This window comes from Notechis scutatus, chromosome 10 (genome assembly GCF_049901735.1).
Source record: "Notechis scutatus isolate UNSWTSFEM ecotype Mainland chromosome 10, rNotScu1.2, whole genome shotgun sequence".
Lineage (NCBI taxonomy): Eukaryota > Metazoa > Chordata > Lepidosauria > Squamata > Elapidae > Notechis > Notechis scutatus.
This window is the reverse complement of record NC_142018.1, coordinates 10,794,147-10,808,333: the sequence shown is the minus strand read 5'-3', so window position 1 is coordinate 10,808,333 and position 14,187 is coordinate 10,794,147. Positions and strand designations below refer to the sequence as shown.

The 14,187-nt window shown below is 40.0% G+C and overlaps 1 protein-coding gene across 1 annotated transcript; it reads right to left on the bottom strand.

The window, feature by feature from the left end:
* Window positions 1–2,177: 2,177 nt before the first annotated feature.
* LOC113416649 (uncharacterized) lies at window positions 2,178–12,681 on the bottom strand. Its single transcript, XM_026674673.2, has 7 exons — window positions 12,607–12,681; window positions 9,960–10,065; window positions 8,732–8,911; window positions 7,459–7,522; window positions 6,688–6,740; window positions 4,228–4,366; window positions 2,178–2,352 (listed from the first exon to the last, which is right to left on the bottom strand). The coding sequence occupies exons 3-7, from the start codon at window positions 8,869–8,871 to the stop codon at window positions 2,236–2,238; spliced, it is 513 nt and encodes a 170-aa protein (XP_026530458.2). The 5' UTR covers window positions 8,872–8,911; window positions 9,960–10,065; window positions 12,607–12,681; the 3' UTR covers window positions 2,178–2,235.
* Window positions 12,682–14,187: the final 1,506 nt, after the last annotated feature.

The following is a 14,187-nucleotide window of genomic DNA, read 5'->3' as shown; positions in this document are numbered from 1 at the left end:
GCAAGGGGACTGGACTGCATTTTCTAACATTCCCATCATTAGATTTGGAAGTCTCAGGAAGGGTGAGAGAGAAAAAAAAAGTTTTGTTAGGAGCAAAGACCAAGCAAGCTCCTTGCTTCGGGCTTCTGTATCTTTAAAATGCTGTGCCCCTTTTGTCTTTCTGCACCCTAAACTTACAAAGAGCAGGGGGAATCACAAACCACGCTGCTAAAAGTTTTTGACCCTGCTGCTAAAGAGAGAGAAGAGCAGAGAAAGGCAGACTGAGGGTTTCTTAAACCTTTTGTTGTTAGGGCCCTTTCCCATTTTTAGACAAAACCTCCAAAAGAGCTTTTGTTTGTATGGGTTATAATCAATAGTTATCCTATCATAAATTAAAATGATACTGTAGGAAGTCCCCCCTCCCCTTTTCTTAATAGTCCACAGCAGGTTAGCACTTAAGAGATTAAGAGCTTATTGAAAGAAGACAAGTGGATAGTTCTATTCATAAACAAATACCCTCATCCAAGAGCCATTCTTAACACTGGTACATCACAGGGTTGTGTGTTGAGTCCCTTACTCTATTACTCTTTATGTGCATGACTGCATTCCCACTCACACTAGTAATGCTATTGCTAAATTTGCAGATGATATAACAGTGGTGGGACTCATCTGGGGAGGGGGGGAGGAGTTTGCCTACTGAGATGAGGTGGACCAGTTGCTTTCGCGGTGTGGAGACAATAACTTGGTCCTCAACACCAGTAAGACCAAGGAGCTTACAGTGAACAGATCAGACATCCAGCCCTTGCTTATCAATGGAGACTGAGTGGAGCAAGTGGCCAGTTTTAAGTTTCTGGGTGTTACCATAAAAGAGGACCTGACTTAGGATGCCCACATTGCAGCCCTGGTCAAAAGGGCCCAGCAGAGATTATACTACCTGAGACTTCTCAGAAAACAACAACAATGAAAAACTGCTGGTGACCTTCTACCGCTGCACCGTAGAGTATCTTAACTTACTGCACCTGCGTATGGTTTGTCAATTGCACAGTGGCAGATAGGACAGCGCTCCAAAGGGTTAATGTCATTGCCCAGAGGATCATGGGTTGCCCTCTCCTCTCTTTGGAAGAGCTTTATAGCTCCTGCTGCCTTAAGAAAGTTCAAAACATCCTCAAAGATCCATCTCATCCTGGGAATCCCTTTTTTTAAATTATTACCATCTGGCAGATGGTACAGGATAATAAAAACAAGGACAAATAGGCTGAAAAACAGCTTCTATCCCAGGGCAGTAGCTCTGTTGAATTCTACTGTATAGTGCATGGTTGGTGTGGTGTCGGGGTTTTTCAGTTCAATGTGTGGAGAGTGAAGGATGTGTGTTTGTGTTTATTTTCATGGTCAAGGTCATGGTCATGATGTGCACTGAAGATGGTGTTTGAGGTGCAATGACAATAAAGTAAACTAAAAACAGGATGAAAGCCATTAAGCCACAATAGGAATTGCATCATCCCCAGAGCAGTCTTCAAACTTCAACCAAACCAGGGAGCTCAGACAAACACCTAGGATTTGCATTTCTTCTTGCCTATAGAACCAGCTATGACCCCATACAAATCTGGCAATAGCCAATAGAATACATGTTCCTGCATAGGAATAGGAAGCTCAAATACAGAGCCCAAAGAAAACCCAACTCCATTTTTGTCAGCTTCCCAGAACCACAAACACATGTGGTTCTGCTTTATCAACAAACCATCTTCACAATTAGCCTCCATGTTTCCAGTGTCTTTCTCCCAGCTTGGAACTGAACCAGATGGATATTTCTCCCAACAATTCTCCACAAAGCACAACTGAGGTTCTACTGTGGTAATGCAAAACAAAGCCCCTTTAAGATTAAGAATCTGGTGTCATCTTTAGGATACAAGTTGAAATGTGGCACTGCAAAATAAATACTGAGATATTATGGGGTTATCATGTACCCCAACATCAACTCTAAAAGGATGCAAATGACCAGCTGTCTGCAAGGAATATAGATCCTTCCATTCCCTGCTATCCTGTCAGAGCTGAAGAAGCTTCTTGAATGAGAAGCAAAATGTCTTCAAAGAAAAAACAAGAAAGTCCAGTTGCCTCCTGAAAAAAAAAGCACCTTTGGATCCACCTAAAAACTATTTTGAGGACTACAACTCTGAGGGATAAAGAATAAACAGACGAAAGTATTTATCTTATAGTTTATTATGCCATAAGGCACTACTTAGTTTTCTGAAATTCCTTTTAGTTATATGTATACTGTGGACGAACATATCTAGTGGGTGGATTAGTACTGAGATAGTTCATTGGCTGGGAACTATTCTCTCCATAATCAGGAAGAGGAAACGATGTCTTAGGTTTCTGTAAAGGAAAATTAAGATTAAAAGTCATTTAAGGCAGTGTTTCTCTCAATGATGCAATCTTCAAGACAGGACACTTGACTTATTTCTCCCAGTTGAAAAGTCCACAAAAGAAAGGGGAACTGAGAGAGCATGCCAACCATAGCTAGTTGAGTATGTTAAAGCAAAGTAGACCTACGTTATCCAGGCTACAAAACATCTGAACAATCACTAAGTGCCTTCAAAACTAATGGTTTTATGCCATTTAGTAGTTGTCTAGATTTTGCAGCTCAGAACTGATAAGCCTAAAATCTATGTAGAATGGATGTTTCCTGGACACTGGCATTAGAATAGTCTCTGAAAATTTGGCCTTTAGAGCCTAAATAAAATAGCTTTTTGAACTAGTCAGGTCTCACTCATTACAATCAAGTAATATCTTGATTATGGAAACACTGCTTCCAGGTGCAAATGCTATTTTAACAATACTACTTTATCCTCATTTCCTGCTCCGTTTTGAATTTATAGCAACAAGAAACACAGTCAACACCATAATTACATTTTTAGGTCACTAGAATGTACCATAACTGATAAATACACAAACAAAAGCCCAATAAGCTTGGTATGACCCTGCTTTCTTTAGAGTGATGGTGGGTCTTCAGAAAGGAAAGGTTGAAATCTTCTGATTCATTAAATGGTGGGATTTCAGTTGGGACATGCAACATTGACTTCTAGAAGGCATGATATAACAGAACATGTATATATCTCTCTCTTCTGAGAACTTAAAGAAAAATGGATTGTCGGTTCTATTTTGGTAGCCAGGAGGGACAAGCAGAATTTCAAGCAGCTTGGATGGATGGATGGATGGTTGGATGGATGGATGGATGGATGGATGGATGGATGGATGGATGGATGGATGGATGGATGGATAGATCCACAAAGTCCATTTGTGTCCTTTTCAATGTAAATATTGGATACAATTCTCTTAAATCAAATAACCCATAGTTTTGCAGAAAGGCTGATCATGGGAACTGTCCCATTTAACTATAAGCAATGCTTTGGCTTATTCTAGTAGTTGATAGCAACCTTGTCCAACCCAGGTGAAATTTGACACAAGTCAATCATGCTTGAGTTGGCTACAACACTTATATGATTTTTGGCAATCTCATCCAGGTCACCTAGTTTGAACTGGGAAGTCAGATAAACATTCTACATAAACAAACAAATCTCATGTTCTTGCCTGAATCCTTATAAGATTCTGGTTATTATTTTTTATTTTTACTAATGTTTGTAACTTCAATTTTTAATCCAGGTCACCTAGTTTGAACTGGGAAATCATATAAACATTCTAAATAAACAAATAAACCCCATGTTCTTGCCTGAATTCTTATAAGATTCTGGTTATTATCTTTGATTATTACTAATGATTGTAGCTTCCTTCCATAGGGTGCTCATGGATGCCATGCAAAAGCCATTAAATTTTGTTCCTTTTATGTTGTAGTTTTAGAAACACTACCTCTTTAGTTCAGTCTGTCTGATTGTCTTACTTTTTCTTACTTGATGATCTAAGTTAGGAGTATCGATTAAATACCGCTGTCTACTGAGGACTGTCTGAAAAATTGGAGGTGTCTAGACAACATCTTGTGGTAGCAACAGGATCCAGAAAACCATGGGAAAAATTCTATTTGCACAATGATGCAAATTATTTCCTTCCCACAAAAGCTCTACATCAATATGTCTCTCAAAGCTACTGATGGGTTCTAGGAAACTATGACAAGTTTGAAGCAGAAATCAATGGAAACTGAAGTCAATTCCTTCATACAAGCAAAGGGGGCATCCACTGACATCCAGAACACTCTGTAAAATGCCATTTTTGTGCATAACTAAAATTTGGACATACCGGAAGCTGCCTCATAGGCAGATCTTCAAATGAGATTTCTTGATCATAATCTGCACTTGGGATGTCATTCACCCAGTGGATACTCCGGGCAGCTTGGGCAGGTGGGACTATCCTTGGAAGAGGTCTCTGGAGTGAGTAGCTGTCATGAGAAAATTGGAGATAACCATAAAAACATTCTGTAGCCCTGGAAATGAAAACCTAGGAGTTATATTCCTACAACACGTTGAGCTAAATGTAAATAGATATAGATTAACAGAGTTGGAAGAGACTGTGTAGGTCATCTAGTCCAACCTCCCACCCAAGCAGGAGACCCCACACCATTTCTGACAGATGGCAGTCCAATCTCTTCTTGAAAGCTTCCAGAGATGAAGCTCCCACAACTTCAGAAGAAAACTTCCGTTCCATTGGTTGATTGCTTATTTCCAGGTTGAATCTCTCCTTGTTCAGTTTCCACCCATTATTCCTTGTCTGGCCTTCGGGTGCCTTGGAAAATAGCTTAGCCCCCTCCTCCTCTCTGGGGCAGCCCCTCAAATATTGGAAGGCTGCTATCATGTCTCCCCTGATCCTTATCTTCACTAGACTAGACATTCCCAGTTCCTGCAACTGCATTATGGCTCAATTTGCTGTATTGCCCAGGAAATGAAAGCAGACACACAAACAAATACAAATTTTCCACTGTTACTAGTTTTCTCTGCTTATTGGAAAAGAAAGCTGTTTTCGCCTATTGTATGTGTAGTGATCACAATGTGGAAGTTACTGTAAGGCTGAATTCCTAATAAATATTTTCCCTGAAGTGATTTTCGAGCAAATTATTGTAGATGCAATAGTGTCACAAAGTAATGTGAAATAACTTCTTTCTGGATGTGGACTGTGTGTGTGTACATGTGTCTATGTCTATACAGTGGGTTTATGCTACACATACATGCAAACAAACACACACACACATAGAAGTTCCAGATTAAGCCAAGTTGAGTGTCCTCAATATATGACCAGTATTGAGCCTTAAATTTACGTTGCTAAGTGAGACAGTTAAATGAATTTTGTCCCATTTTACGACCTTTTTTGCCACAACTGTCAAGTGAATCACTCAGGGGTGGGATGCAAATATTTTTACTACTGGTTCTGTGGGCGTAGCTAGGTGGGTGTGGCCCTGTGACTGGGTGTGCAGCCCCCCCCCCCCAAGCACTTCAGGTTTTTTTTTGCCTCCTGGGCCTCAGGGAAGCCCCCTGGGTGAAGCAGTAAGGCAGCGAGGGGGATCCCGGAACAGCTGATCGTCGAGAGGAGGGGAAAAAAAAAGAAATAGCTGTTTTTTTACTACTGGTTTCAGCGAATGGTAGCATTTTTCTTTTTACTATCGGTTCACTTGAACCGTGCCGAACCAGTAGAATCCCACCACTGGAATCACTGCAGTTGTTAAGTTAGTCACATGCTTGTCAAGTGAATCTAACTTCCCCATTGACCTCACTTGTCTGAAGGTCGCAAAAGGGGATCACGTGACCACGAGATGCTGCAACCATTATACATGTGACTGCAAAGTTATACAGTTGCAAAGCATCTGTGATGACCTGGGGCGTGATACAAAAATAACCAAGTCACAAAAATCTAAGAAAGTCCCTTTCATGCCTCCAACTTGGCCCCAATGCCCAATTATCCTCGGCTGGATATCAAACTCTTAAAGAAAACAGTTTATGGAGGGAGTAAATGTAGTCCACACCCAAAGTAAAGTTAATTCAAAATAAAAAACCCAACATGCCACACTGAAGGAATTACTATGGTAAGCAAGGATGATTAATTGCAGACTTCTACCAGATAACGCAGCAACCACAGTTGGGAGGAAGCCAAAACACAGATAAGCTCTGACAAGAATGCACGCTTTGCGTCCAACAACTATGCCACGAGCAGTTTGACCTTTTAAAAAGTCCTCCCAGCTGCAGCCCATGAAGGGGATCAGGGCCCCTTCCTCCCCCATAGACCACACCACTCATGTTTCTCCCTTATCTGCTCCTCCCTGCGTGCCCTAGGATGAAGAGGAGATGGGCCTGGGTCTTCCTCTGAATGCCCATCCGGCTTGTGCTCTTCCCCAGCTTCCTCCACAACCACCGGAGCCACATCCCCACTCCCTGTCAGCTGTTCCATCTCTCACACTCAGAGTCAGACTCCAACAGGGGCATGACAGCATCTGAATTTTGATCATGTGACCATGTGGGATGCTGCAATGGTCGTAAGAGTGAAAAAAAGGTCATAGGTCATTTTTTTCCAATGCCCCCGAAACTTCGAACCGTCACTAAATGGATGGTTGTAAGTCAAGGACTACCTTTATTGGATTTCCATCCAGGGAAACCAATGCTTAAAATTAGTTGGGACTACACGAGCTTCCCTTTTCGAATGTGAAAGGAAGTTAACAATCTGGATTTAGCCCCTGTGATAGAAAACACAACTCCTTATCCCAGGAGGTCATACCTGAATCTGTCAGGAAAGGGGATCTCCTCTTGCTTTTGGATCACAAAGGCGCCCTGTGTGAGAAAAATCAGAAATGGAAAATAAGAAGATTGCTTTGATTTTGATTATTGTTTTAAACAGGAAAAGAGCATCCCAAGATAATATTTTTTTCTGAAAATGAAATAGGTCAAGATTATGTTGATGGAGGAAAAATAAAACTGGGGGTGGAAAAGTCAACCATGCATCTTTATGAGATCAAAATTGGGCATTTCACCTTCTAAAAGCATGCAAAGTATTGTTCATATTGTACGGGTAGTATCATCATATTTTCTTTTCCATATGAGCCAGACCTTTCTTGCTCTGTTCGTCTCTTTCTAAGAAGGTCACTGTCTTATATTTGCTATTTGATTTTTCTTTCCTAGGTCAGGATGTGCAAAAGGGTGAGTATTACTTTGGAGATTTACTCTTGAATCATTTTTTTAAACATCCCATTTATTTACTTATACATATTGAATGTAAACTTATACCATCTTTTTCACATAATCCTGGAAGTATTGATGAATTAATCACATCTTGTAGATCAGAGATCTGGTATCAATTTCCATTGGAAAATAAGTGGGATGTTTAAAAACAACGAGGCAAGATATGTCTAAAAAATACCTATCAGCCATTTTTTTGTAGAAGCAAAACAGCTCTTTAAAAGCCTCATTAAATTAAAACAAAATTACCCATAATAAATAAAACAAAGCCATAATAACAGCAATGAAATAAATTTAAAACATGTTTGCTTACCAGCTGTCCTTGGGGATTATTTGAGATGACAGGAGCTGGGAGCCTTGATTGCCTTCCTTGACTTCTGAAAATATTACCAAACAATCAGATTAAAAAAAGAAAATAAATATTAAACATAAATGTAGCCTACCCTTGACGAGGAGAAAAAACTATAAGCTAAGCTAAGCTAAGCTAATTTGTTTTGTTCAGTCGTGTTCAATTCTTGGAGATATCCCTGCAGTTTTCTTGGCAAGGTTGTTCATAAGAGTTTGCCCTTCCCTCCTTTCTAGGGCTGAGAGAAAGTGACTCGTTCAAGGGTAACCAGTTGGCTTTGTGCCTAAGATGAAACCAGAACTCATCGTCTCCTGGTTTCTAGCCTGATGTCTTTGCCACTAAAACTGTGGTTAGGATCATAAACCATTAAAAATGGACGACCTCGGCTTATGATAAGGTGATAAACAAACCATAATTAGACAAGCTATGACTTGGTATGTTATATGAACACCACTTCTATGTTGCTCCTAAGCTCTCTCTTCATTAGGATGTTTGACACTCTGGTTGTGGCCCGCCGGCGGCTAGTGGAGCTGGCAGCAAAGCCGGACAGTGAGGAGGTTGGGGGAGAACATGGGCCAGTCCTGGAGGCTAAGGAAGGCTCGGACGAGGGCTCTGCATCAGAGGCAGAGATGGGGCCAGGGCAGGCTGGCAAATGTCAGCTGCCTTTGGAGTCGGACAGCAGTGAGGCAGGGGAGTAGCTGGAGCCGGTTCCCAGCCTGCGCATGCACAGAGCTGCCAAAAGAAAAGAACAACTACGAACTCAGGGTCGATGTGGGAGTAAAGCCACAGGTGGATGTTGAATGGCCCCATCCATAGGGATTACAAGAGGAACAAACGGGGAGGGGGCTTTTGCAGGGAACAATTCCTTTGTTGCATCATTGTGAAGATCTGTCTGTGCATCTCAGAGACTCTGTGCTGTGTCCTTCCTTGTCAGCACTGCATTTGGAAATATTTACTTGGCAGCTCTCCAAGCTAGATAAGGTCTGTGCTCCTAATTACACCCTTGACAGACTGTTTGCCAGGCCCTTGGCTGAAGGTGAAGGCAAGAAATTCACCTTCGTTTAATAAAAAGGGTTTTGCCGGGACAAAGAGTCTGCTTAGGGCTTTTTGGGGACGCCCAGGTCAGAACAACTCTTAGTTCAATGTTACCTATAAGTTCACTGATCAGGGGAGGGATTTGGTGGAAATAAATCCTACCTTAATCAAAAAAGAATCTTCTCTCTGCCCCCAATCAACTCACCTGCTCTTTTTCGGCTGGCTTCTACAGTAGGCAATCCACTGCATTAAGGTGAAGACAACTGTAGACAATGTTACTGCAGGAACCACGATCATCAATATCAAGTCCAGGGTGCTCCACAGATAATTACATTGGGGCCCCATGTACCAATAATCTTCCCATTTGTTTCGGTAGGAGGGACAGCTAGGGGTAGAAATTGAGAAGCTTTGAACCACTTTCCCTGCAAACCATAGCCTGTACTATGAAGTTGGGTGCTAATCCACCCAACAAATCTAGGGCCGGGTGCTAGAATCATTTGGAGTAACATTGGTAAGTAGCGTTATCAGCCTCAAGCATTCAGACAAAGATTGCCTATCAACAAAGCTTCAGGGGAGGGCAACAAAAATGATTCAAGAGCCTGAGGACATGCCTGCAAGGACAGGCACCCTAAAGTTGAGAAGTCAGGAAGGGGAAAAAAAGACTTAGAGGAGAGATGATAGCCATGTTCAAGAACATAAAGACAAGCTACAGAGAAGATAGTCAAAAAAGTTTTTCCATATCTTGGAAACTACACCAGGAATAACAAATACAAGTTATGGATGAAGAAAGAGAGATAGAGATAGAGATAGAGATAGAGAGAGAGAGAGAGAGAGAGAGAGAGAGAGAGAGAGAGAGAGAGAGAGAGAGAGAGAGAGAGAGAGAGAGAGAGAGAGAGAGAGAGAGAGAGATGATGATAGATAGATAGATAGATAGATAGATAGATAGATAGATAGATAGCGAGAGAGAGAGATATGATAGATAGAGAGATAGAGAGATGACAGAGAGAGAGAGAGAGAGAGAGAGAGAGAGAGATAGATAGATAGATAGATAGATAGATAGATAGATAGATAGATAGATAGAAAGAGATAGATAGATAGATAGAGATAGATAGAGATAGATAGAGATAGATAGAGAGATAGAGAGATAGAGAGATAGAGAGATAGATAGAGATAGAGATAGAGATAGAGATGATAGAGATAGAGATAGAGATAGAGATAGAGATAGATAGATAGATAGATAGATAGATAGATAGATAGATAGATAGAGAGAGTTACCTAGATTTAATTTACCAAGAAGGAAAAAGTTCAGAATGGAAGTTATCCATTCTGGTGGTTATAAATTCTCCATCTCTGGAGATTTTTAAGAAGAGACTGAACTTTGCAAATACAGCCCTTCTCCCTACTTCTCAAAAGAAGGAAGTTAACTTACTTACTTGCAATAAGGAACTTTATCTTTACAACTGCAGGCAATCCCCTTAGGGCAAAAATCGACTGTATCACCTGCACAGTTATCAAAGTCTGCAACATGGGTGCAATCAGCTGGAAAACAAGGCAGAGTTCAGTTCAACCACTGGAGTCCCATTAGTCACCACCAGACTTCCAAGAGCAAATTTCAAGTGCAGATCCCTCACGGGGTTCATGCATTGTGTTAACCATAATATAGTTTAGTTGTTTTTTTTGATGTGGTACAGTCTTGTCTGCTCAGCTATTGTCCTTCATAAGCCAGAGTGATGGCTTAACAGAGGATAAAAACAGAGCAAAGGATGGGTCATTTAACAGCATAGCAAGCCATGCTTAATGATTAGGAGCTTTGTTTCTATTGTAAGAAATGTTGGACTAGATCAGGACTAGATCTGGACTAGATCAGCAACCTTAAAATACTCAAACAGCTGCAAAGGTCCTAACCAGAAGCTCCCCATTCAATTCTAGAGCTGACCGGAACTCTAGTTCCCCCACCATAGAGTCTCCTCCTAGCACAGCGTCCTTTTTCCTCTGCTGTCCATTTCCCCTGCCATAGAGTCTCCTCCTAGCACAGCGTCCTTTTTCTTCTACTTGTCCTAACCAAAAGCTTTATCAATTGTGGAGCCAACCGGAAGTCCAGTTCCCCCACCATGGAGTCTCCTCCTAGCGTGGCACCATTTTTCCTCTGCCGACTGGAAGTGCAGTTCCCACATCATAGAGTCTCCTCCTAGTGTAGCGGCGTCCTTTTTCCTCTACCTGTCCTAACCGAAAGCCCTATCAATTGTGGAGCCGACTGGTGACAGGGAGCTGCAGCAGAGGGATGAAAGAGCCACATGCAGCTCCAGAGCCGCAGGCTGCCGACCCCTGGACTAGATAGACGTTTTTACATGTCAGAACACCCAAATAAGACTTACTTAACAAGATTCAGTTAAAACAAACTAAGGCTTACTGCAATATGTGAACCTGGTCCCTTTCTATTATATGGGAAAAACAAAACAAACAATGTTCTTATTTCCTTTTTTCTAGTTTATTTCCCCTTTTCCCAGATTACCAGCAAGTTACTTTTTCCTGTCTGGAAAAGAAAGGGTTAGATTTTGCTTTGCGTGAATAATAGCTGACCATAAGACTTTATAAGGGCATTCATTTAATTTTAAATTCCTCTATAAAAGTAATAATAATTCACTTCTATAACTATCCCAAAGGTGTTTTTTTCAAGAGGCAACTGGACTTTCAGGTTTTTCTTTGAAGATGTTTTCCTTCTCATCCAAGAAGCTTCTTCAGAGGACAGCCATGATCTGGGTGACTGAGAATTTCCATAGATGCTTCTATAACTATGTTTCTGTCCTAGATTTAGTGGTGGGATTCAGCCAGTTCGCACCACTTTGGGAGAACCGGTTGTTAATTTACTGAGCAGTTTAATGAACTGGTTGTTGGAAGAAATCATTAGGGCAGAGAACCGGTTGTTAAATTATTGGAATCCCACCACTGCCTAGATTGCCAGCAGATAAGAACAATCTCTTTCTGGAAATATCTAAACTCAGCATTCTAAAAATTCTAATTATCTTCAGCTATATTCCCATGATTATAGGGCTATAACATGTTTTTGAGCCCTCTCAGCCCAAAGACAGAAGCTGGTTCCCACAGAGGAAAAATTCAACTTAAAATGCATTTATTTTTCTTGAGTCAGTCAAGATATTTCTATTCCGTTTCTCAGCAATAGTTGGAGTCAAGTAGATGATCCCGGAGAATGTATAATCCTGATTGTAATATGGTTCCCCATATCTGTGTGAGAACTAAGTATGATAGAGGATAATCTGAATCTTGAGTGACACAATATTTCATCTTTGTCTTCTTTCACACTACATGCTGGCTATTAAATTAACCCCCTTTTAGGTTCCCACAATCACCATTATTGGACTAGGTTTGCACAATAGGCTAAGCTTCAAAGGAACTAACCAGGTTTAGCATGTTAAGTCTTTAACTGCATTAGGTAAATTATATTGTGCAGGCATATCCCCTGAGGTCTGTGTTCTTTAGTTTCCAACAGATGCATAAAAAATTTGCAGATTTTAGAAAAGAGAATACATTTTTTTTAGAATGTGCAGAAATGAATAAATTAACATTTGAAATTAAAGAAAAGGAAGACATTGAATATTTTGAGGCATGGGATCTGTTTTATCGATGGTTAAGCAAGAGAAACAGGAGTTAGAACTTCGAAAAATACAAGAGAAAGATTAATTTGAATATTAGGGTTGATCACTGTAACTTATTAATTTTAATTAATTTTGATTAGTACTAATAATTAATATGCATCAATATTATGAGGGAAAAGCACTATTATAAGATTGTTATTAGAGAATACTATTATTATTACTATGATGAATATTACTCAAAAGAATTGTAACCAGTTTATATGGATTTTGAACATGTTGCTCTTTCTATTTCTATTAATAAAAAATAAATATATATATAAAAAAAAGATTGCGTATTTTAATACTTGTCCTTACTACATCCAACTTTTTAAAAAAGCCAAGTTCCAAAGGATTCCCTTTGATTCTAACATCTGGAGTATCTAGTTCACCAGAAGTCGTTGAAAGAAGATCCCAACAGTTTGCTTACGATTTGCAGCTTGTGCGGTTAGGCAAGTGATGGTTAACAGCAGAAGTAGGACCAGGTGAAGACTGGAGGCAAACATCATAGCATTCCTTCGAAAAGAAAGTTTTGATCCTTTTCCAGCTTTCTGAAGTTTTCATTCCAATCTGAATAATTTTGATTTACATTAGACCAAAGGTCATGGATTTTGAACTCGCTTTACACATCATTTCTGGTTTTTAATTAACTTTGCTAAAGATAAGGTCTTCTTGGATTGGTTCTCAGACCAATATTCATGTAAATAAATGGTTAGAAATGGGATCGTAGCATTTCCTAAATAAATTACATATAGGTGATGAAAAGCAGATTACTAGAGGGCCTTGTTAAGTGGCAATAACCTTATTAATGATATATACATATTAAAGATATATTAAAGATAGAAATTGCTGGATTCCCTTGGCTTCATTTTTTTCTCCTTTTCGGTGACCCATCCTCAACCAGCAGGAAACATTCCTCTACCAGGTAGTCCTTGAGTTATGACCACAATTGAACCCAAAATTTCTGCTGCTAAGTGAGACATTGGCGAGTTATGCCGCATTTACAACCTTTCTTGCCATAGTGGTGAAGGGAATGATTGCAGTTGTTAAGTTAGTAATCCGGTTGTTAAGTGAATCTGGCTTCCCCGTGGCCTTTGCTGGTCAGAAGGTCGCAAAAGTATATCAAATGACCCTGAGACGCTGCAACCGTCGTAAATATGAATCTTTAGCCATTAGCGGCTGAATTTTCCATCACGTAACCTTGGGGAATGCCGCAACTATCGTGAAGTGTGAAAAACTGTGATAAGTCAGTTTTTTCAGTGCTGCTGTAACTTTAAATGAATGGTTGTAATAGGAATATCGGTATGGATCCTTAATGTGGGGTGGAGGTAGGAACACAGCAGGTTTTGACCGATGGTTAGAACAGCAAGTTTAGCTATCTGTCAAATCCCACTCTGAATTTTGCACAGGTGTTTTGCACAGCTGTATTCCAAGGGAGCCTGAAAATAAGCCACTGTCGGCTGAGAATTTAGACGGGTTTAATGCTTTTTATGGAATGCTTTTTATGAAATTCTTTTCCTTTTTGTGCTTTGAAAAGTGACCCACAAGGATACCTGTTCATTCACCATGCAAGGATCCCAAATAGGATGGCTTATCACATTTTGATAGGACAAGATGGCTAGAAATACAATTGAACAGGATGAGTCAAGTTTAATGAAAAGAAGGACTAGGGGTGACATGATAGCAGTGTTTCAATATTTTTTAAATAAATTTTATTAATTTTCTATTTATTACATTTCTTAGTGCTTAATAAACATTGTGTTGTCTGGGTATTTAATTTGCTTAATTATACAGTTTCCATTCTTACTCTCCACCCTTTTTTTCCCCAACCACTGGTAAAATAAGTTTCATGTTTGATAATATTCTCTGTCTTCCTTTTGTCTGATTTTCAATGTAAGTCTATCCATTTCTGCACAATCTAATATATGTTCCAATATCTAAAAGGTTGCCACAAAGCAGAGGGAGTCAATCTATTCTCAAAAGCACCTGAAGACAGAATAAGAAGCAATAG

Excerpts from the sequence above, each read along its gene's own strand:
- LOC113416649 (XM_026674673.2), bottom strand. The coding sequence starts at position 8,871 with ATGGGGCCCCAATGTAATTATCTGTGGAGCACCCTGGACTTGATATTG. Across the intron at positions 7,523-8,731 it reads AGCCAGCCGAAAAAGAGCAG|AAGTCAAGGAAGGCAATCAA; the intron begins GTGAGTTGATTG and ends TAATATTTTCAG. Across the intron at positions 2,353-4,227 it reads TGCCTATGAGGCAGCTTCCG|AAACCTAAGACATCGTTTCC; the intron begins GTATGTCCAAAT and ends TTTCCTTTACAG.